This window comes from Scophthalmus maximus, chromosome 21, assembly GCF_022379125.1.
Source record: "Scophthalmus maximus strain ysfricsl-2021 chromosome 21, ASM2237912v1, whole genome shotgun sequence".
Classification (NCBI taxonomy): Eukaryota; Metazoa; Chordata; class Actinopteri; order Pleuronectiformes; family Scophthalmidae; genus Scophthalmus; species Scophthalmus maximus.
This window is the reverse complement of record NC_061535.1, coordinates 3,179,397-3,203,581: the sequence shown is the minus strand read 5'-3', so window position 1 is coordinate 3,203,581 and position 24,185 is coordinate 3,179,397. Positions and strand designations below refer to the sequence as shown.

The following is a 24,185-nucleotide window of genomic DNA, read 5'->3' as shown; positions in this document are numbered from 1 at the left end:
CAACAGAGGCGGTAAACGCTCCCCCTCTTGTGCCAGCTGACCGACTTTCGCACCTCCTGCACCTCCCGTGTGAGACAGTGGAGCCGCGCGCACACACGAGAGTGCGCCGCAGCGAAGCACGTTGCCCGTCTGGCTGCTGGTGCGCCGGACCGAGTCCTTTGACTTGCTTTTGCTTTTCTTTCTTTCTTTCTTTTTTTTTTGTTTTACAATATAGTTATAGTAGTTGGCGTGCATCCTGCAAAGTAGCACGGCCCGCGTCTTCCGTCTCCGATCCGCCTGCCCAGGATGGCACCGGACAACGCGAGCGCATTTCGCGCCTCCTTTTTGCTGGCGTGTGTGATAATCTGCGGTGATGTGCTATGTCCCGTCGGTGCCTATCTCTACAACAATCGCTACGCGGGGTGAGTAAAGACCCCCATTCATTTCACGAGGGGTCGTGGGAGCCTGGGCTTCAAAAGGAGTGTGTGTGTGTGTGTGTCGCTCGTGCGCGCGCCTCCCTCTCATTCATGGTGAAGGAGCTGAGACTGCGGGAAAAGCGCAAAGATCTTCACATCAAGAGTCAGTGTTTTGTTTTTTTTACAAAAATCTTACATGTAGGGAATGAACAAAGGAGGTCTCTATGCGCACAATCTTCTTCATCTGCTCGAGACACAATGTTTTTGGTTCCATATTCTTTCCAGGCTGCTCTTGCGTTCCGGTGGCGGCACTTGGCTAAGATTGGATCTGTTCTGCATGCTGCAGAGGTCTGGCAGACTGCTCAGTCAGTGTGGTAATTTCTATAGAAATTGTAGCTGTGAGGCATCTTTGTTTAGTCACACGTTTCCTCATTTGCAAGAAATAACACATTTCTGTATTACTTTTAGTTTTGACCCTCTATATATGTTTGAGGATGAAAGTGGGGGCACACTTCTCCACCTACTGTAACCTTAAAAGTAATTCAGTCAGGATTTCAACCTTGGTTGTGAAAAATTTCCAGAGTGACTGCATGGTCAAATCTATAACAGGACCATCTGGGGCAGGGCACCTTTAGGAGTTTGTGCAGGCACAACTAAGGCATAACTGGGCCTTGTAAAAGTGCTAATGGCCTGTTTCGCAAAAAAGAGCTTTTGCAGCGGCCACATCTTCTGGAGACCCCCCTCCTCATCTGTCTCAAACAACATATGTGATGGATGTTCTCCAAAATTAGCACACCTCTGTGGCGGGATGCAAGAAGTCCCAATAACGCAGTGATGTGGGGGAGACCGGTTTCATCTCAGACATCAGGGATGTGCTGGGTGTTGTCCCACAAAGAGTTTAAAAGAGCCTCTTGATGTTTTATGGAAAATCAAGATTTGGACCCTGAAAATGGAGAGGGGGAGGATCGTGCGATATCAAAGTTAGCCTCTTGGTTTTAGGGCCAGATTGTGTTCGAAAGAAAGTGCTCCCAGATCAGAGAGAGTCCCTCAATCAACTGAAAGACCTCCAGCTTTAGTCTACAAAGCACTGCGGCTGGCTGGTAGATGTAAAGTGAAAGGTGCAACACCACAGTCTTTCATCTTTGACTAAAAGACAAGAGCAGAGCTTTGGGATGCCACTGTTCTCTCAGGGGCTGTGTATGTGGCGCTCTATAGCGCTGCTGGTAAAAACAAAAACACACGTCCTGCTTATCACAAGAGCTTGACTGCAAACATGTACACACACATTTCTCTGATGTTTCCCGACAGAGAGGATACAATATACTACAAGTTTGTTTTGGAAGTTTGAAATCTGCCTAGATCCTCCGCCTCCCCCCTATGTCCCCCATTCCTTTCATATCCTGACAACATTTTTTTACCTCCAAAAAAAAAAACGGTGCCAGGCCATGTTTTTATCATCGCCGTTGCCACGGAAACGGCGTCGTGTTTGCGGTTACTGAAACGGAGTGGCCGCTCACGTCGGGTGCCCTGGTCCTTTTGTTCCCCGAACCTCAGAGTGGCCCACTGCCACCTTTGTTTATGGGGCCTAGTTTCCTGTGTGACCCATTGTAAAAAAAAATACAAAAAAATACAAAAAGAAACTCTTTGAAAGAAGTAAATTGTGAGAGAGGAAGACACCCAGAGAGAAAGAGAAAGACAGGAAAGTGGCCACAGACAGGACAGGCGGGCAGGCCGGTAACCGGGCAGACAAAGAGAGACTATAATTAAGAGACTGTGATGAATTATTTGGCAGCATGTATATCTTTAAGGCCAACACCGCACACTGTGATCTGCAGAGCAAAATGCAACACTATGCAAGATTCATGATGAGACTGTACAGTGGAGTGCATTTGTTTTGAAGTGAGGCATAATTCAGAAACAATGTTAATCTTCTCTTTCTGCGTCCAGTTTTTCTTCTGACTGTCTGACAAGATTCATATGAACTATGGTTTTTGAATTAAATTACAGCTAATTTACCCTAACATATTTCGGAACCAAAAATACTTGACTTAGTCTGCACTTGGTTTAAACAAATTCTTCTTCATCTGCAAAATGGATTGAATCACCCAAAAAACCGCAAAGAGGACGTTTGTTTTCAGAATCTGACCACAGATGTTTAAATACATTAGCCATACGCCAACGCTTTTATTTGAAATCTAATTTAAGCCCATGGATTTTGGCAGACACGAGAAAAACTAACCACTAAAGGTTTGCGTGTGTGGTTATATCGAACCCTAACATATTGGACAGTGTTGCCTTTCCCTTTATTATTATATTCTCAAGTTGTCAACTTTCTCCGAATGAAATCTGAAATACAGATTCATGCAACGAAAAAGAAAATGACTTACCGTTAGATTTTTTCACTCTGGCAAACACCTTACAGTAACTGATGAATTATGATTATTATTTCTGCTGCTTTTTTCTTATGTTTCTCTATATCAACAGGTGTTATTTTTACTACCTATACACAGTACATATCAGTATATCACTGATGTATTTACAAAGAAAGAAAAAAAGGAAAGAAAATGTGAAACAGCTGCTGCTACTGTATCCACAAAAGAATAGTTCCAGGTGCAACCTGCCGAGCAGGAAAAGATGAAATATAATCCTATAATGATGCCTCACACTGATCGTTTGACCCTGTCGTCTATACGACTCTAAAAGAGGAACCACCCATTTTCACCGTCCGACTGCTATTGTGAGTGTCACCTTAAATCCGCACAAAGGGTGGGGGTTGCATTACATGTGACTCCGTGGCCCAGATGTTTTTTGAAAACGATGTGCACTTAGGGGGGAAATGGATCCAAGCCCCGTTAGAGTGAATTTCAGTGGCGTAAAAAGCCTATGGGCCACTTTGATCCCGGCCGTAACGCGAGCTCTCTGTTGTTTTTCTGCAGCGACCAAGTCTTCAGAATAACTCCGGCCAACGACGAGGAGGTCCAAGTGCTCCAGAAAATTCTGGCACATATGAAGGTTTGCTCTTCTTTTTTAAAATTATTTTTACTTCCTTTACACACATATACAAATGCTCACTACAATCTATTCATTTGTAATATATATTTTTTGGATCCAAGCCAGTGACATCTTATCACACAGTCGTCACACAGTGTTTTGGATGGTTTTTACTTCAATGAAATGTGATATCGAAAGGGTAATATCTGTGTGTATTCTGCTCACACCAGACCGTAGTTCCCCAGCGGTCTTTCTGTGGCACTTAGACAGCAGTCACCGAGGGAGTGAGGTGTGACGCCGGTGGCTAAAGGGGGGGGGGGGGTTGATGTGACAGAGGGCTGGGGACAGCGATAGGCGAAACAGAGACAATGAGCAGCCGAGTGTGGTCATCTGTCACAGTCAGGACGTATATTGCCTGTCTGCGACGCTGAGATACTGTTGATCCTCTGTTTTCACTTCAGTAAGAAACCAGGAGAGAATGTGGGGTCGGAAATATAAAACTTTTTTTTTTTTTCCACTATGGGACTGAATGCTCGCATGTCTCACAGTGATCAAACTATACGAACATGTGTTTCAAAGAAACTGAAATTATGGGGGAAACCCAGGAAGACACACAAGCCCTGACTCCTTTCCCAAACTCATTTGGGAGTAATTACCCACCGGCCGACAGAGCTTGTATGACCTTCCTTTGCACATTGTTTTAGTTTGCAGATACACTGCAAAGATTGTTTGCAAAGCATAAAAGGCATTGGTGCTATTCTGAGGCTGACGTCACACAAAAGTAAGTCTTAGAAAATAGTCAAAGAGCTTCTTTGAATAATTGATTGAACAGTTGATTTGACTGAAAATCCTTTTTCTTCCTGCATTAACATCTGTCTGCAGTTGAAAGTTGAGTTTAGAGTAAATGGACTTTTGTAAGGTTAAAGAATTTAATAGTGATGAAGGAGATAATTATCAAGTAATGATTAATGACTAGCTGGTCAAAAATTACAAAAAAAACCCAACTGACAGTAAATGTCGTGGAATTTTGTCTATCCTCCCCTGAGAAACTGTTAAGAAGACTCTTCTCAGGCACCAAGCAAGGTCAATCTGTCTGTGGCAAGCCTCAACAATCATCGAGCAGCTGAAGTGTCTCTCGAGGTGTCATAGTCGCGGGGAGATGACGACATCATCCTGAACTAAATACACTACAGAGACCGGGAACAGGCAGATTGTCTTGGGGCGCCATACACTGACCCCCTTGTTGATCTGTGTAAACAAACCAGAAATCTCCTTGATATATATTGAGCTCTTATAATGAATACTTCTGCTTAAGACATCCACGGTTTCCGTCTCCCTGAATCAGCATCCACTCCTTCAATTATTCCTTTTCAGTAAAGAAGAAAAGCTAACCGAGCTAAACCAACGGAGCCCATGTGATACTGCGTCTAAAGGAATCAATCGGTCTATCAAAAATTTGGAAGATATTCCTATTCTGTATCTGATTTAGATTTAGTTATTGAAAATAAAGGACTGAATGGTTTATCCCCTAACTTATCTCTCATGACATATGAAGACTGATAGATCTTTGCTCCATTGTTCCTGAGGGAAATCTAGAGGGATGAGGTCCCACTGCGATTTGAACTCTGATCACTGGATGCAAAGTCCAGAGTGCTAACCATTTCACCATGGGACCAATCCATACTTGATCAATTTATTTATTTTGACGTTCTGCGTGGGTTTATCACTGGTAGCGTAGTGATATCGATGTCTGGACATTAGATCAATCTGTCTATCTATCAGGTCTGTCTCTCAGGCAAGTTGATTTTAAACCAAAGAGACTAGTTGGATATCTCTGTCCACGCTGTCCACAGACAGACAACATATCCATGCTTGTCAAAAAGTCAGAACTATCCCTTTAATTCTAATTCAGGAGTAGGTGAAATTCATACCTCTTTATCATAGAAAAATAGCGGACAGTGAGGACACTGAGGTCATGTCTGATGGGGATTTAAGCAATCACTTCCTAGGTTTGCATCAAAAACAGTTACATGCAGAATGTATACAGTTATGACAGCATCTTGATTTTTGTAGGTCGGTAATTCATAATATTTCTTCGGAGCTTAGCTAAAAAAGGCATTTGTAATTTGATGTTTTACAAAAAGGAAGAAAGAGACAGCTCTGGAACAGTCACGTTAAATAGCTTTAGTTAGCTATATGAGGAGTTTATATGTAGTTATTGTTCCAGAGGAAGTTGCTTGAAATAACTGTTTAATTTAAATTTTAAAAAAGTGAAATCAAAAAGCATATTGATTAAATCAAAAATATTTTCTTTCGGGCAAATGTCTAAAACCATGGCTATGACCCCGGGGCAGTGTGGTCAGCTTCGGCCCGGAAGGGCATATAAGAGAGGCATCTGTCCAGGTTCAGGACAAGTGATCCAGGACCAACACATGCTCTGAGCAGGGACACTGCAGAAGAGGGCAAAAGAGATCTTGGTTAAATGGTCATGATTTGTGGCAAGAGAAACCGGGGCCTGAGCCAGGCTGCCGGTCAGAATCTGGCCCGAGTTTTTTTTGTGTGGATAGGGGCAGCGGACACGTCCCTCGGAGGCCGACCAGGGCAGTGGCAGCTACTGTTTGGACAGCTGTGGACATGTGTTTTCAGTAGCTTAGCCACACTGCCATGCCTCCAGTGGCAGAGTCGAACGTTTTCGGCCTCAGCCAAGGCACCAGGTCAAATAAAAAAAATAAAAACTACCGTACAATAAATGCAAATGCAAAAAACGGATCCATTGTTAACAAAACAACAGTTTTTCAAGTAATAATTCCAAGCTGAATTTTGTTAGGCTATTTGTCTGACAGCCTTTTTACCTTTTTTCTATTCTAAACACCTGGGTGTGTGAAGGTCATTCCCGTGAAAAGAATCAATGCGCTAACCCTATATATGGTAAATATTTGCATGGGCTACAAAAGCCGCCATTATTGAACTGATTGTCTGATCTACAGAAACATTTTGCATGGACAGGTAGCACAAAGTAAACCTCACAGCCCTGCACCCATTGTGTGACTGTGAGGAAATACACCAGCTCCCGAATGCACCCAGTAGAGCAAACACCGTCACCACCATTATGCATGCACTAGTGTCAAGATAAGGCATTTCTACTTTTTCACAGAAAGGAAGTATTTGCTTTTGTACGTGCTCCATTTCCACCTCGGCTCCTGGAGAACATGTTTACACTCAACTCAAAATGGGACACAGCTATTACAAGCTTGTTAATTCCAATTTCGAAATAAACAACCTATTACAAATTTTTTAACATGATCATTTCCTTAAGCCCAATGGGATGTCACCAGATGGCCTGTTTTATATGACGATCACACCAAAATGGAATGATGCTCAGTTTATTATTGCATAAGGCAAAGAAAAGCTGGATTTAGTCAAAAAAATCTCCAGTGGCCCCGCCGCGTTAGTTCGATTGGAGCGGTGACACGTAATTAGAAACTGTCCGCCTCTCTGGGCTCGTACTGTAGAAGTATTGTCTGAGATACTCCGAGGATTACATCTGTGAAACAGATGTACTAATATCTTAGTGAAAATGGCCACGGCTGCTGTCATTGCATTCGTATGAATTATTCCATTATTACCGCCTAAGGGGAGGTTTCGCCGTTTGTCTATAGATGACTTCATCATCACAGCCTGTCTCCTCTTTAAACCTGGAGGAGAGACATCTGGTTTTGGTCCGAAGGAGAGACTTGTAATTTACATTTTGCCTCACTCTCTTACTCGAACCGTGACCGTTACTACAGAGTTCTTTACGGCATTGTTAAAGGAGTGGTTTGTCATAGTATAGGGGGAATTTTTTGTTAGCGTCGGACTAAGCCGGACGAGCTGTTTCCTCCCGTGTCCAGTCTTTGGCTGTAGATATTTAATTTATAGTCTGTACTTCGTCACGATCTGGCCCTCTGGAGTGATTTAATGGACTTGGACTATCATTCCTGTTTTTAATGCTATTTCCTTCCTTCCAGCCTCTGTGATTACCTGTTTACCCCTAATGTGTCTTATTATCTTCCCCAATTGTATGTATTTGTGTTCCCCTCATTCCTTCCTGGTTTGTCTGTTCTGTTCCCCTTGGTTGTGTCTCATAATATTCCTCGTGCGTCTGTTTTCCTGTTGCCTTGCTTACCTGGGGCCTGGTACGATGAGGTACTCAAGAAGTTCAAAACTGGTATTTCAGTCCCATTAGGCTGGTTTTCTTACCGTTGTAAATCACCATGGTAACTTAAGTTTTTGACGATAGATCAGAATCACACACTGTACAGAAAGATGGACAACACGTCTCCAAGTCCTCCCGTTGTACAAAAATGAAGCCAACATATATCCCAGATACGGGTACCGCCGTCTTGCACTTTTGATGTAATTTGGAGTCGGAGTTGCAGTGCAGTAGTCATCGTGGTATCGAGGCCCCGCCGGAACACGTACTCTGAGTCACTCTCGGCTGTCAATCATGACGTTTCGCCCCCTGTTTTAATAGCATCAAATAACTAATTAAAACCAAATTGACAAGCATAATGAATACTTAATTTTTCATCCATCAGTGTGATTAGAACTACTGTACCTAAAATGACTGAAACCATTTTTAAAGAGGAATTTATTTAGAGTGTACCTTGACCTTTAAGTTTGGCCAATTCACCATCCACTAACATGGAGGAGGCGGGGTTTATCACATATACTGCAGCCAGCCACCAGGGGGTCATCAAGATTCACTTTGTGGGAGCTGCGATCCATCATTATATACGATCAGAACCTGTCAACAGCCCAAATGACCAATCAGATCCATGGAAAAAACGAGGGTCATCATTCTACAGGATGCTGACAGGGACAAAAGAGTTTAGAGTAGTGAGAAACGATATAGAGGCGCAGATATTTTTAAAGATGAGTTGAATTTTCCATGTGTCAACCCTTGTTTTGAAATAGAGCTTCTACCAAACACAGAGGGAGAGTTTATCACTCAAAGTAACTACATCACAACTGTTATAGCTTCATTCAAGATCCTTTGATTCCCGACATACTACCTGACCGGTGTTGATGATCCTGACCTGATATCGACCATGACAGTGTTGATGCTTTTACTCTCCTATTCTTTGACTCAGTGCAGCTCCAAACAACACAAGGAGCAATAAAAACTAAAGCCTGATAAATTTTGTTTCGATGAAGTTGCTTGTAATAAGCGACTCTCATCCACACATAGTGTCATAGTGTCATAATGTAAGCCTGTAATTTTAATTAACATTTTGTCACTGCCTCCGAGTGTGTCTGCATTTGGGTCCTGAAATAAACTGGACTGCTATAACAGAGAGTGAATTAGCATTTGCATTCCCAAAAAAAGTTGCTCCGTTCCTTTTTCAAAGTTTTAATACGAGAACATCCAACACAAAGCTGTGAAACACGTCAAACAGCTGTTGGGATCCAGAAAACACAGTGGTCAGACCCATAATACATTTCCAACAATGGCTGTTTACTTTGTTGAACTGGTTTTCTTTTTCTCGACACATAAACACTTGGCTACGGCTTCACCTCATCTGCCCCAATGAAAAAGCCGGCGCATTTTTATAGAAAACTATAACTTTCTCTTTCTCGCTGTGCCCACGCCAGTAGTAGTACAGTAGTGCACCAACCAAGGCAAGACAAATTGCCCTGAATACACAGACACTCACAATAAAAAAAAGGAAAGAAAGAAAGATGAATCCCACAGTCAAGAGAGAAAAGATTTATAAAGCAGACAGAGGATGCATCTTCAGGGCTCACAAACGCAGCTATAAGGTTTCAAATCAAAGGGAATTGTTTTCTAGGAGCCAGATTATCCGATCAGAGGCGTTTAAGTGCATGTGTTTTAGGACTTGTTTGACGTAGAGAGGAGCATTGCTGAAACATTTGGGGGGCCCCAACCATTTGGAAATACCATAAAAGTGCAGCGGTAGAGAGCGGTTTACACTCGAGGGCACCAAAACATTCCAGCTGTTGCCGCTCCGCTCCTTTGGCCCTAAAGAAAGTTCAATTAATCTGGAATGCATTCTGTAAACCATTAGCCCAATTGACACATTAACAAGCGTGTGTGCCAGCCTGCGTGTCTCTGCCCCCACGCTGCAAAAAAATGAAAGACAGCTGAGGACGTCCGCGAACGTTTTTTAAAAATGTACTGTGTTCTCCATCGCTTCGCGGCGGCTACCGTGATGCAGATTAGTGCTTTCCCGTCGGCACAAAGACACTCTTCTCGTCTTTATTTTACTTTCCCTTCCCCTGTTATTTTATCTGACCTGCCACATGGTGTCTGTGTTTATTTGGCCAAGGGGCCGTCCGTTTCGACCAAAGCTAACAGGGCCCGACTATCACGGCAGGATAACAAGTGCAGAAAGACAGGATATTTGCCCCGTTGACGCTGTAGAGTCCCCAGCGGGTTCTTCTGATTCACCTCCTCACTTGAGGGTGGAGAATGCAGGAATTTTAAACTGACCAGGCTTTGCCAAAAACAAATTAGTCACTCTCGCCAAATTGTTTGAAGCTGTTTTAAACACCCAGAAGAAGATGGGGTAATAAGGTCTTTCTTTGAGTCTGTTTTTTTTTTTCTCTTGCTTGGTTTAGTTTGCTTGATATTGTCAGAGGGTAAATGTTCAGACGTACTGCACCAACCTTGTAACCTTGTGGATCTTGTGGATTGTGTATATATTAAACATTGATTCTTGTTAATGACGTTGTAAAATTTTGACTTTAAGTGTTGGCTATCAGTTAAATGCAAATTTCTAACAGAGCAAACATCAATTTGTGGTATTTAATTTGCTACTGGAATTGTGTGTGTGTGTGTGTGTATGTGTGTGTGTGTGTGTGTGTGTGTGTGTGTGTGTGTGTGTGTGATACAGTATATTGATATGTCATGGTCTTGATGTAATGATACACACACATTACACACACACGCTGGTTCTTTTATGTCACAGTAACTAACTTTGTCGTGTCCCTTATAGGTCGACCTCTGGCAGCCCAGCAGGGTTTCGCTGATCTTTCACAACGCCACCGTGGACGTCCATGTGAAGCGCAACAACACGCAAAGTCTACACGCGCGCTTAAAGCTGGAACATATTGATTATCGGTAAGGCCTGTCTGCAGATATAGGGACTTATTATAGTGCACATGCATGCTCATTCATGTAATGGTTGATCAGTAAGCGAAGATTCCACATCTGCTCGGCATCGCAATTACCTAGATACCCGATTTGCACATGCAGAGTGGGCCATAGTTTGCATGCAAAAGACCTTTATACTTCCTCAAGGCTGTGACAACACACAGACACACACATGCACATTCGCAGCACATCAGAGCCCTTTCCGCAATCTGCTCCAGAGAGCTGCCCTTTCATCTCTTCACCCCATCCCTCATCAAAATGATCATTGGAAAGATGGAGTTTTATCAAAGCATCCGCAGCTCGCAAAAGATTCCATTGTCATCTCTTTCCCGAGGAGGAATTGCAGAGCTTAGTTTGTTTTTGTTTTTTTTAAACTCTCTGTTGATTGATTTAGGATTTCTCAAAAAGCATTTCCACTGCAGGGGATACAGTGATTGGTGGGTGGAGGAGATTTTGAGAGTGAGGTTTTGCGAGGTCCAAATTTCTCATTTTATTCACGGGGTAATAATCCATCTTTTTTAAGTTATTGTAGTAATTATGGATTGAAATGTATGCATAAGGAACCTTTATGGAGAAGCATATTTTTGAAGAATCTGGCTGCCCAAATGGCTGCTATTAAAAAAGATCACATCATGTGTATTAGGTTGGAGTGGGACGTTTAAGGGCACGTGGTCTGATCAGACAGGGGATAAGTCTTTAAACAGATGATGACGGTGATGATTATGGTTTTGAGTAATTTTCAATTCATCTGAATTGTTGATAGACAGCCGTGACATAACCAGTATCTTTTGTGCCATTAAACAGAGAAAGTACTGATGTGGAAATCTGGTTTCGGATGAAGAGGATGAATGAGAGCAGCTGTATAATTCATGTTTGGAATGAGTCAACAGTAAATGTGGGACCCATGAGCCAGCCACATACGAGGCCATCGACATTCAGCAGATTCAGTGTACTGCGTATTGTGTGCATATAGTGTGTTATTAGGATTTCACTTAATTTGAACTAAATGGCATATAGCCCACTCCATTAAGAAGCCCAAAACCAAAAGTCGACTGAAGTATGTGGACAGGAGTGTATTATCAAATGATGACTTCAGGATAATGTTTGGGCCAGGTTTTTTATTCTTGGTGAGTTGTGTTACACTGCAATCTATTGGTAGTTTTATCAAAATATACTACAAGTACTGCATTTCTCAATGTGGCTTACTGGACATGAGAAATTGTTACAAGTGTGATGTATTGACCCAAAACTATTTGAATTCATATTGAAGCTTTAGACAAAATATGATGAAAGAGGAAAGAAGGCTGGCCAAATCCCGGGGAAATGAGAAAATCTCATCTGGTTTCTTGGTCTGTCCATTTTAGCTGAGGCGAGACACTGGGTGACAACAAAGAGAGCCGTCGTACTTTGCAGTTGAAGCTCAACTTAAAACTATATCGTAGTCTCAGAGTCATACAACTTTCTGATATAGCTGTGACCTGTCCAGGGAGAACCCCGCCTCTCGCCCATCGTCAGCTAGGATTGGCTGTAGCCACCATTATGACCCTCAAAAGGATAAGTGGTATAGATAATTGATGGATGGATGGATGGATGTAGTTGTTGTTCAAGCTAATGAATATTAAAACTGCAGATGTAGATATGGGTTTGTTTTCACCAAAGACAGAGATGGTAGAGCTCAGTTCAAGTTGATGAATGTCTATTTCTCTGCAGGGAGCCACTTTGCACATTATTGTGTCGTACAAGTGGTGAGTCATGAGCGCGAGTCATTCGATAACTGAACCACCGGTAGTTCATCAAGATTCAAACAACGCTTTACGACTCCCATCTGACTGGGGTTTTTTTTTGTCATTCTCTTAAAGCTATGTTAAAAGCGCCATGGGAAAATGATGACATAATTAGTTTCAAGCACAGAAACACAATAACATCTTTTTTTATTGGCAACGTGGGGAGTCGAGACCCATCCGTTGCCTCGGATTAGCTGGTGCACACGAATTGTATTAAGAAAAAACTTCCACAGGACTCCGGTGTAGGAGATAAAACAAAGATATTTATTCCACAGTCTGTATCCAAAACCAAGTCTTCCTTAATCAGAAAAGTGTACAACTGTAGGAAACCCGTGTGACTTGGGTCGGTCCTTGAGCCTCCATTGAACTAACAAACTTCAAAGCCACTAATAGATTTTCAAACCATGCAGAGAGCTATTTCTTTTAAAGCGACAGTAACATGCTCTCCTATTTAAACAGAAACTTAAATATTGCTGCCTTTAACATTGTTCTTAATCTGCACTTATTTAAACTAAACATGAACATGTGGAAATGTAACTTGGCTCCCACAGGTAATAAGAAGAGAACAGATTTTTTTTCTTGTACTTACAGATCCCAACCTGGGCCCACAATTTTAAAGTCATACAACAAATCAGTGAGTGAACACAAAAGCTCCACAAGGTGTAAAACTACTTAGGGCCCCTTCACTTCAGTGACTGTTCAGTAAGGTACTTCATAGCATATGATCCATTCTTTGAGAAATGAGTATTAACATAGTAAGCTTCTGAAACTCTTGTGAACAGGAAATCTGCCGTCAAAAATATTCATTCGTGTACACGAAGCAGATAAAACAGATATAACTTTATAAGTTAGTTATTCTTGAATAAATTGCTCTTCCTCATCGAGGAAACCTGATTGCTGACTCCTGCTATATGAAGGAAGAAACATTAAAATTAGGTCTGAGATCATTCGGAGATAGTGTCTCACTTTGTCCATGACAATCTACTCAACTATAAAATGCCCATTATATCTTTGTCAAAAGGATATAATAATAAGAAGAAGAAGTTATTAGCTATTGAAATGTTGGTTTAGATGTATGCGTTAAAAAAACAAATGTGTATCAGCTTGTTTTAATTCTCAAGTATCAATAACAGTCTACGCCCCAGAAGACAATTGGTTAGGCTACACTGTACATACTGTACAAACATACTGTATGCACAGAAAAAAAGATTGAAAAGGTTTAATTAACCCAAGTATTATGACAGTATGCTCAAGGATACACATGCCAATGGATGTCTGTACAGTATGTTTAAATGTCGGTGGGATGTCACTGTGGTTGTCTGTAATGTCTATAATTTCTGATTCCCTCTCGCTCGTCCGCAGGGTGTTCATCTCCAATCTGCAGAAGGAAATTGAAAAGCAGACGGGATATCGCTCCTCTCGCCGGCGGAGGTCAGAGTCTCAGTATGACTACGAGGTTTACCACTCTCTGGACGAGGTAGATGTGAAGCCCACCGTCTGCCCATACCTGCCCCTCGCTCCCCTTCTGCCCTCACATCTAATGCACAGACCAAAGCAAATAAACAGCTCGACGGCGCTCTCTAACTCCCCGTCAGTCCATTCCTCGGGTCTCTGTCCCACGGCCTTGTGCTGTCACACACAGGCACGCACACCCCGCTTCAGACGCTTCACAGCGTCAGAGTGTTTATTTTGCCCAGGTCGATTACGCTCCCAGTTAATGAATCTGTCAGGCCCTGTGAAGCGTCAGAAATTCCACACAGAGATCCGGAGAGCCGACACATATATTTAGCACTCTGGGCTTTGATCCTCGCCTCCGCTGCGAAACACGCGCTTACGCACATGCATCTCTTCGTGCCTGTGCAGGCCCATCATGGGGGCGGGGGAACGCACATTACACATTACACTCTTTTCAATCTTAAATTACAATTATTTTGTACATTATTATCTGCAGTTCCTGAAATGAAATCCAATCTTTTTACATACCTTTTTGTGCTTAAGATCCAGAGGTGGATGTTTGAGATGAACAGAACCCACCGGGACCTGGTTGACATGTTCTCCGTTGGGAAGTCGTATGAGGGGAGGCCGCTGTATGTGCTTCAGGTAGGACAGAGGGCAGGAGGTAAAAAGGTGTACGCGCGCGCGCCACCGCTCAAACACTGACAGCTCTTGTCTCCTGTCAGCTAGGAAAGAGAAGTCGTCCCCAGAAGAAGGCCGTGTGGATCGACTGCGGCGTTCACGCCCGCGAGTGGATCGGACCCGCCTTCTGCCAGTGGTTCGTCAAAGAGGTGGTCTTTGTTTTTCTAGTCAGCTAATTTTGAAAATGAAAACACTGTTTTAAGTCTTGCCCCTGCTTCTGCCGCTGCACGATTTTTTTTACGGCGCCTGAACGGCAACACACATGTACACAACGTAGCGCGAGTTACTTCCCGCTGCGATCAGCCTGTGATGTTTTGGTCTCGGGTGTTGGACGAAATGTGAACATCTGTTCGCTCGTCATGTGCAGTTATGCAAATACTTAACAGAATACCCTTTACTGTTGAACATCACTCAGTTTGTGCAAATTCCATCACGCCCTCAAAGTCTTAGTTAGTGGCCGTCTGAAGTGAGGGACCTGAGTCGGTCATTAACTGCAAGAACCTTTAATAGCTCGGTTTACACTACTTAAATGCCAGATGCGTGGGATTTGCACCACGGCTCAACACAGTGAACGGCAGAAAGACAGGTTAAGATAATTGTATATCAATTTTATACAGTCACATCCTGTTTTAGGGAATAATTGCACGATACACCTCAGGTAAAAAAAATTTAACTACATGCGGCACTATAAAGCATCTTATGGACATTTTAAAGCATCGCTTGTGGGTTTCATGGACCATAAACATTTACAAAACAAGGATTTGTTGTGCTCTACAGTCACTCTTTTTGGAGGCACTTCCTTAAAACGATGGATTAGTCGCAACTCATCATAGAGAGCCAAATAAAAATGCACGACTAGTTCACCTTAGGCCGTTACACGGACTTGCAAGTTCAGTGGGAACTCTTCAAAGAAGGATGAAATAAAAGTTGGACCTGAGTGAAGGGAAGAGGGGGAAAGCAGCAGGATATCAGAAACAGATTTACTTAAAAAAAAGTTAAATAAGAATTCATCGAGGTGTAGTAACTCAGGATGGCCACTGGAGGTCAGAGTGCCATCTTTGTTCAGCACGTATGCACGTTAACCTTGGCCTGAGTCCGATTAATGAGCAGGTATAAGCTGTATTAGATCCCCTCCCTCCAACACTCGCACTAGTCGGATCATCGAGCCACTTTGCTCGCGCATTCAAAAAACTGAGATCGTGAACGTGCATCAGGCTACAAAATGATTACATGTAATTGTACTATTAAGGCCTCAGTCCAGATCTGTTAATTAATTCAATTAAAATTCTGTCTAGTTTGCTGCATAATTATACCGTTTTATATTATAATTACAGGCCATCAACTCACACCAGTACGACTCTGTGATGAGACGACTGCTCAACCAGCTCAACTTCTACATCATGCCCGTCTTCAACGTGGATGGATATCACTTCAGCTGGACCACGGTACTGTTCGCCCTTTCTACATACACAATACAGACTCTTTCTGTCGATTGTTCAAACGGCATGAGTCCGAGGTTTTGTTTGCAGGGCTCAGTGGAGAAACCACTTCATTTTATTCAGAATAAAAAAAACTGGTTGCTCATCGCTCCCACCCACAGATTTTGAATATTTTTTTTCAGCATACTGCAATTTTTGTGCTCAAGTGGGTCAGAATTTATACAGTAATTGAAAAACTCAATAGCTAGAAAGATAATGAAATGGTTTGTCATTATGCAGCACTCATCTCCGTATGAGTATCCATATATGCGTCAGTGAAAAGTCTATCGACTACTGTCTCCATATCTACTGTTAGTATCAGACCCACTAGAGCTGAATGAGTGGCAGGTGGATTATTTTGGAGATGGCAGAGAACTGCGTCGGTGTGACGAGTCTGACAGTAAGTGGACGCACGGCGGTGACGGTGTCTTTGATTATTTTTCTTTCCCCCTGCAGGATCGGTTCTGGAGGAAGACACGGTCCAAAAATCACAAGTTTCACTGCCGAGGAGTGGACGCGAACAGGAACTGGAAAGTGAAATGGTGTGGTGAGTTTCCATCACACGCACGCACATGCACACACACATGGGCACACACACACACACACACAATTGCTCGCAGTCTGTTGCCAATGTAGTATTTTCTGTTAGCGTAAGCTGTGGATAAAGTATTTGTGTGGTGACAAAAATCTCTATTTGATGTCATTTAGTGTCTGGTATTGGTGTGTGTGTGTGTGTGGGTGTGTATGCTGAATCATCTCAACTTCAGGAGGGCTCTGAGATCACAACAGACATTATTGTGGTTCAAAGACTTAAAACTTGAGTTGAGAAACAAAGAGAGTAGAGTGCCATAAGCTCGTAAAAGGTGTCTATCTGGCTTTTCTCCAATACAACCCACTGTCATTGAAAACACTTGCTCATAAATCTTTCACAGCATACACAGAATTGTACAGTCGTGTTTATGATTTTAAACACTGTATGATTCTAGGGCAGAACCAATCATCTGTGATAGAGCAAGAAAATAAATGGGAAGTAATATTTGGAAACTAGGTTTGTGTAACTGCACAGTATGTGCTTGCGAAAGATACTTCTAAGGGAAATAATGTATGAAGGATTTAACACAGTTATGTCGATAATACCTCAGTTGTAACTTCAGTAATAGACTACAGAGTTGTATAAAACAGGAGATAGAAATCCCCAAGATGATGTTCAGCCCGACCGAATTCGAAATACTGCTTATTAATTTACAATACCCACAAGCACATGTACTAATTATAGGTACGACTTATTTCTAGAGGGTTTGCATATTCATTCTAATTATGTGCTGAAGTGCACTGCAAATATAAATAAATTGGATTTAACATGTTAACATTAACGTTATCTGGACAGCAGTCACTTTATTTTACCCTCTTTCAGATGCATCTTCTCTGAAATTCCTGAAATAAAAATGATGTATTATATTAATTTCAGTTTTACACTAATCTTTTCAGAACAAGTCATGGTCTTGTTTACAGGTTCGTTTATTTTTTTTGCATCACTCATTTGCGTCATTCAAGGGAACACAACCTTTTGCTCACTGTTCTAAGCACAATGAAAAAGCAAATGTCTGAGGAAAGACGGGGGGACAATGTGCTTTTCAGAGCCCCAAACAGCAAGGCCCCCCAGATACAATCTGAATCTCACTCTCCATCTGCATTAATGTTGCCCACAATATCTTTCTCTCATGTCTTCATGCAGGCCTGCCGAGTCACCGCAGCCGGATTGCGTCCCGAATATAATGAATCCACGTCACTGTGGCTAACCTCTTTCATATTTTCAGCTCCAGGTCGTCGTGAAGCGATTAGACGGTAAGACTGAAGCCTCTGCTCCCCTTCCCCTCCTCAGATGAAGGCGCCTCCTCTCACCCCTGCGACGACACCTACTGCGGTCCCTTCCCCGAATCGGAGCCAGAAGTCAAGGCCGTCGCCAAGTTCCTGCGCAAGCACAAAAAGCGCGTGAAAGCCTACATATCCATTCACGCCTACGCCCAAATGCTGCTTTACCCCTACTCCTACAAGTATGCTATGATCCCCAACTTCAACTGTGTGGTAAGACGTCTGTCGCTTGATCCCAATCAACCTGATATTAAATCCTACTGTGGAGAAATATATGTCACTGATGAGCCGTCCCTTTGCTTCCAGGAGTCAGCAGCTTACAATGCAGTGACGGCCCTGTACTCTGCCTACGGAGTCAAGTACAGATATGGACCTGCCTCCACAACTCTGTGTGAGTAATACTGTACTGTCCCGGTTTAGCAAACAAAAACTGAATTTACTGTCAGTTATTACTATTCTAAAATCTGCTTCGGTCCTCACAGATGTGAGCTCAGGCAGCTCTATCGACTGGGCCTACAGGAACGGGATACGCTACGCGTTCGCCTTCGAGTTGCGGGACACAGGATACTTTGGCTTTCTCCTGCCTGAATCTCTGATCAATCCGACGTGCACTGAGACGATGAGGGCCGTGAAGGCCATTGCGTCAGGCCTGCTGAAGAAGTGTGAGACAGACAGGGACAGATTTCCATATATATGACCACACTGTATGTACCCCGGATCCCCAGCCTCACAGCTACTTATCTCCACAACTCGTATTCCTCTGAGATTTCATCTGAATCCCAGATATTATCAGGCGAGGAGCTGCACGACAACATGGATTTTCATTTGTTTTTTCTTGTTTTTTTAAGGTTCTCCACCTTATTCTTCTTTTCTGAAAAGATACGAACTGATGGTGGTGGTTTTTCTTTTGTGCCAAACCCCCCCCCCCAAAATCCCAGAAGCAACTAGTTTGTTTACATCCAGAGAGCATCCTGTTAAATCAATGGGCTATGATTTGTGCCTTTCAAGTCCCCCAAAGGTTTGGGAGAATATCGCAGATTTTACCAATGAAATAAGCTTTTTTCGCAGTGAATGGCAGTCATGCAAGCACTTGGTACAGCAGCACTTTTTTTAAAAGCACATCGGAGATTTCAATATCTTCCCCAAAAATGTGTTACATTAAATAAAAGTTTTCATAAGTTCTAGTTTTAAAATAATTTCATTGCATCATTGTTTATTCATTCATCTGGTTGCTTTTATTCAATTACTTTATTTTGTATTAGTTCTACCACCTTCAACTATGCTGTTAATGTATTAATGCCTTCATTACTGCAACATAGGGTTTGGTTTAAATGGAGATTTTTTTTGTAAGACATGTTTTTTTCCCGCCGTTCAAGACTGAATTTTGGAAAGTCTGTCAGTACAGTAGCTTATTGTGTCATTACTCAGGTATAGATCAGTGTCGTGTCAGAAATGTTTACTTTTTACAGCTAATGCATGATGTGATATTCAATGTAAAATATCTGACTTGAAGAGGCCTGTCACGATAGATACGTTATCGACTTATCGTACGATACGTGAACATGAACTCGATCATTTCTATTGACCTCGATAATCGACATTGTGTTTACATTTCTATCAGCAGGCGTTTACTAAAAGCACACATGATTCAGTTGCAAGAAATGACAATAATATCGTTCATCGCAATTATTTCTGGCCTAATATATCGTCTGACAAAAAGTAGTTCTCGTGACAGGCCTAAACTTGAATAAACGTTGTTCTATAGAAGTACATATATATATATATGTTGTCACAAATATGTTGTGTTTATGTGCATTTATGTTGGTCTGTTATTGACATTATTAAAAATGAACAATTTCTAACAGCCTCCTTGTAAAAATGCTCCCACTTTGCATGATACCAACATGGAGAGAAGTGATGTGTCACATTTGAAGCCCGGTCATGTTCTATAATACACACTATTAGTAAGGAAACATGTGCTATGATTAACTTTCAGACCTTTAATTTAGCTTGATTAGCTTTAAACACTATTTTTCATTTCTACTCTTCATATCCAGTCTCTGGTTGTGCAGCTCCGCTCTTATTTATGGATTCAGAAACGCTGAAACTGACACGCAAGACAGTCCAAAGAGAAAGTGATCTCTGCCGCCGACAACTGCCAAAACAAGTGTTGTTAAATTGCCAGATTCCCTGGATGTATTTGCTGTTGGACTGAAAAGACACTGTAGCGACATTAAGCATGTACTGTGGGTATACACACAGTTACAGGTGAGTTGAATGATTAGACAATGTGACGATAGGATTAACTAGGTTCAATTATACTCACAACTTTTTTACAATTACAAATGAGAGGGCATGTGTTCACTTTCACCAAATCTGAATATACCATATACCATATCAATGGTTCCTGAAATTGCTTGAAATATATCACATATTAGTGATTGTAATGTTATGGACAGTGGAAATGTTTTGATGAAAAATAAGAGGCCATATGGAGGATTTATGAGATTTACAGAAAATAACTACTGTCCCTCCCAAATAATACATCCAAAGCATTCACACACACACCAGGCCACAACTAAATATGTTTTTAAAAATGTTTTCAGATGATGTTTAAGATTTAAATAAAGATGTTATTATAATATGCATTTATCAATAGAGGGAAAACATGATTTCCAGGTACTTAACTTGATGGTTAAGAATAAAAAAGTGTTACACAAATATGACGATAGGGAGAGTATGATTATGTTATATTTACACCAATTAAAAGTATAAATACTATATATAAATTAATTGTGTCCTCTGAGATACACCATCTGTTTTTTCCCCTCTTAAATATTCCCATTTACACATTTTTACACATCCTTAACTGCCCCAAAAAATGCAATTCAGACTGACAAAAAGACAAGTTCTATGCATTGTGCAAAACTCAATATATGCACTTAAGTCCCTCAGGTAAGTATAAATGTGCGCATATTGTATGTATGCGATTGAAGATTTTAAGGAAGTTGAAGCGGAAGTGTAATAGATAGATAGATAGATGGTAACTTTATTTTTTCAAAGCTGGGAAATTCCGGTGTCACAGCAGCGCGTGCCACACAGCGCACAAAATATATATAATATATACACAAACAAATGTAAAAAAAAAAAAATACGAATTGCAAAAATATAGAGAATACGATTAATAAATATAAAGGAATTTTACATGAATATTAACAGTGGAAATAGTGCTGATCGTTGGTTGAATTCATCGCATGCATGAATGGATATCAGTTGTTTTACACATTAGTTCAATAAGTCCATGTGAGCCTCTTAGCTCCCCCCCCCCCCCCCCCCCCCCCCCCCCCCTCACTGCAGCCGTGCTCCAACGTACGTGACGTCGTTTCCTCTCTCCAACATGGCGCAGGGAGGCAGGTCGTCCATGGAGATCTGAGGGATTCTACCCCACCTTCCGCATTTATTTATGTTCGTCTGCTCGGGGCTCCGCGGCTGACATTTGTCCGGGAATACATCTCCACTCGAGGCGGCTGCAGCCTCGTCCCCCTCCCCAACCCCCCGGACACCCCCCCTCACCCCCCCCTCTCTCCCTTGGGACCGGGCACACACCTCGCCCCGAATTCCGGTGCGACATGTTCGAGGGCAAAAAGACGAAAAACATGTTCCTCACCCGGGCTTTGGAGAAGATCCTGGCCGACAAGGAGGTGAAGAAGGCGCACCACTCGCAACTGCGCAAAGCCTGCGAGGTGGCGCTGGGTAAGTTGTGTGCGTCGCAGCATCACCAATTGTTTTTCGGACACGTCATTCAGCCCTTTCACTTATTAACCGGCTCTCCTGCAACGATGTCGCAGTGTCCCCCACCACCCCCCACCCCCCACTCATTTACACGCCGTCTCGTTGTCCCGCGTTGGACAATCTGGCCCAACGCGCGTGTTTGACGGACGTGGCAAGGGGCTAAGAGGGGAAGATTCCGTGTCAAACACGGAAATGGTGCAGGAGGGGTCGGGTGCTCGCAACGGCTGAGCCGACGCTGCTAACAACTAGTAGCGATGCGAGAACGGGCCGGGGACACCGGGCAGAAAACAAAGTTGTCTGAGGCTTCAGTATTGCGCCAGCCGACACACAGTCGTCGAGCTCAAACTATATCTGTCTGAACCGTGCCATGGTGAGACTCCGCTCCCGCACAGACGAGACGACCGCGTCTCTTCCTGGTGCGCGAGAGACGTGGCCGGGTCCAGTACGGGGGAGTGTTTTGAATACGTGTTTGTCTTTTATCGCGTCTTCTAATTCATTAACCAGTTTAATCTTTAGAACATATACTTGGACCCCCCCCCCCCCGTTGTGTTGTAAAACTGCACGTGAAGCCGGGAACAGAGACGAGCGCACGGTGACAGCTGTCAGTATGTAGCACCTTCTTGCTAGAAACAATGTCAAGTTGTCGGAAACAAGGAAGATTGTGGTTTCCGGTTTAGGATCGACTGTGGTACTGGCTACCCTCGGGGTTTTGGTTAAACTGCCCAGATAAAAACAACGGAATATGTTTGATGCTATTGAATACGACACAACAGACTTTCTTCCCTTATAGCAACGTGTTTTTTTTCATTCCCACCAAGTGCTCGCTGGCTATTGTGACGTGGACTACGCTTTTATTTTGGAGTCAATATCGCTGTGTTTCCGGTTTTTAATGTATCTACATGTGGCGACTTTATGGAACTGTTTGCTAGCAGGTGTATTAAGGGGTTGACTGTTAGTTATAAACACAAAGGCAAACCGGAAATTCACATATGATCAGAGCAGATAATGGCTTACCATTATCATTACATAGGTAATGTTGTTGTTTTTTTCCACTTGGTGGACTTTCTCACCTGCTCTTTGTCTTGGACCATGCAGAGTTTGTAACACGACACTGCCAGTGAGACAATGAGTACATGTTGTGCAGCAGCCAAACCCCCTACCTGTCCCGACAGTTGCTGCCTTCATCAACTCATTCAGCTGTTGCAGTGGCGTGTTGCGGTGTTCTTGAAGGGGCGAAACACGCCAAATGATGTTTGTCTAGGCATGCTCTGGCACCCACACAAATGATAAATTCCTACACACACACACACACTTCATCATCAGTATAGCGCGCCAGAGGAAAACTCATCCGAGTGTCACGGGTCGGGCTTCATTGAAGGAGTGCAGTTCTGTGTTGGATGTGCTCAAAGGGAAACGACGACCCTGAATCAGAATTTGATGCCCCGGTGATTTTTTGGAGAGTCGGTGTTATCTGTTTACCTGGGAATCGGAGCATTTCGACTTTAATCGTGAGCATTGGGTGACATTTGCTTATTGTGAATCTATTTGTCACGCACCCATAAACCACTAAAATCATCACGGCTGCTGACTCACATGCAGTTGTCCTATTGTTCACTGTTTATGCTCCTGATAACAGTAATATGCACAGATTTTTATATAACAGGGTGTACTCTCCCTTTAGAAAGCAACAGTCTGTAGTTGTAGATCTGGTCAAGTTAAACCTTTGACCATATATATAACTGTACAGTGCACAAATGAAATTATGTGATATCTCATTATTATTATTATTATTATTATTAAGTGCCTGTGCTGATTTAAACAACACAGCGGAGTTCAGCTTCAAAATCTACAAAATGAGAATGTCTGCATCGAGCACAGCAGTAGTACAGTAGTAGTGCATATGAAAACGACTGGTTGACCCAGTATACTGAGTGACTTACATAATCCTCTCTAGCTCTTGGAGCTCTGAGACATCTCGTAGAGCGTGCCTTTACCAGAGTCTCCTCTTTGCTGTCACTCAAAGTCTCCCTGTTGTACGCTGCCTCTGTATATATGTATCAAAAAATCCTTGTATAACAGTCACTTTTATCTGTAGTCCATTTTGTTGTTGTTGTTGCCAAGCTGGTAGTGAATCAGTGCACGTTTGTTTTGTACAGGAACGAGGTGAGAGTCTCTGGCTTGTACAGTACCATCTCAGTTTCTCACACACTCCAAACTGTAGCGGTAGCAGGTTCCCATTATCTCTGGAACTCACCGTCGGCTTCTTTGAGACGAGCCGTCTGATACCAAGGAACAGAATCAGAAGACCCCTCATCATGTTGCCTTAGCTTGTTAACCGTACAAAGCTGACTATTGCTGCCCCTGTGTGTGATTGTTAGATAGCTTGCTACCATTCCAGAATCAGAGGTATGATGTTTACACCTTTTAATACAGAACAGTGAGGCGGAATACAGGTGCAACATTCCCGCTTTTAACAGGCTCTATCAAAGGCCCACAGTTTGTTTCTGCTCACCGTCCCTCAGGAGCAGACACAGAGGCTTTTAGATTCTTTGTTAACACAAAGGGGCTGCACGGTGGTGTG

General features: G+C 42.7%; 2 protein-coding genes across 3 annotated transcripts in view; both read left to right on the top strand.

Annotated features, from left to right (window-relative positions):
* cpa6 (carboxypeptidase A6) lies at positions 1-19,671 on the top strand. Its single transcript, XM_035619883.2, has 11 exons — positions 1-401; positions 3,332-3,407; positions 10,385-10,509; positions 13,689-13,803; positions 14,325-14,426; positions 14,507-14,611; positions 15,797-15,907; positions 16,397-16,487; positions 17,823-18,025; positions 18,119-18,203; positions 18,295-19,671. Exons 1-11 carry the CDS (start codon positions 286-288, stop codon positions 18,507-18,509), a joined length of 1,344 nt encoding a protein of 447 aa, XP_035475776.1. The 5' UTR covers positions 1-285; the 3' UTR covers positions 18,510-19,671.
* A 1,526-nt stretch (positions 19,672-21,197) lies between these two features.
* The window catches only part of arfgef1 (ADP-ribosylation factor guanine nucleotide-exchange factor 1 (brefeldin A-inhibited)), a 47,818-nt gene continuing 44,830 nt past the window's right edge, over positions 21,198-24,185 (top strand). For both annotated transcript variants that reach the window (XM_035619873.2, XM_035619870.2), the window contains exon 1: positions 21,198-21,565. In XM_035619873.2, the coding sequence (XP_035475766.1) occupies positions 21,442-21,565 (124 nt within the window). In that variant the 5' untranslated portion in view covers positions 21,198-21,441. The remainder of the gene's footprint in view (positions 21,566-24,185) is intronic.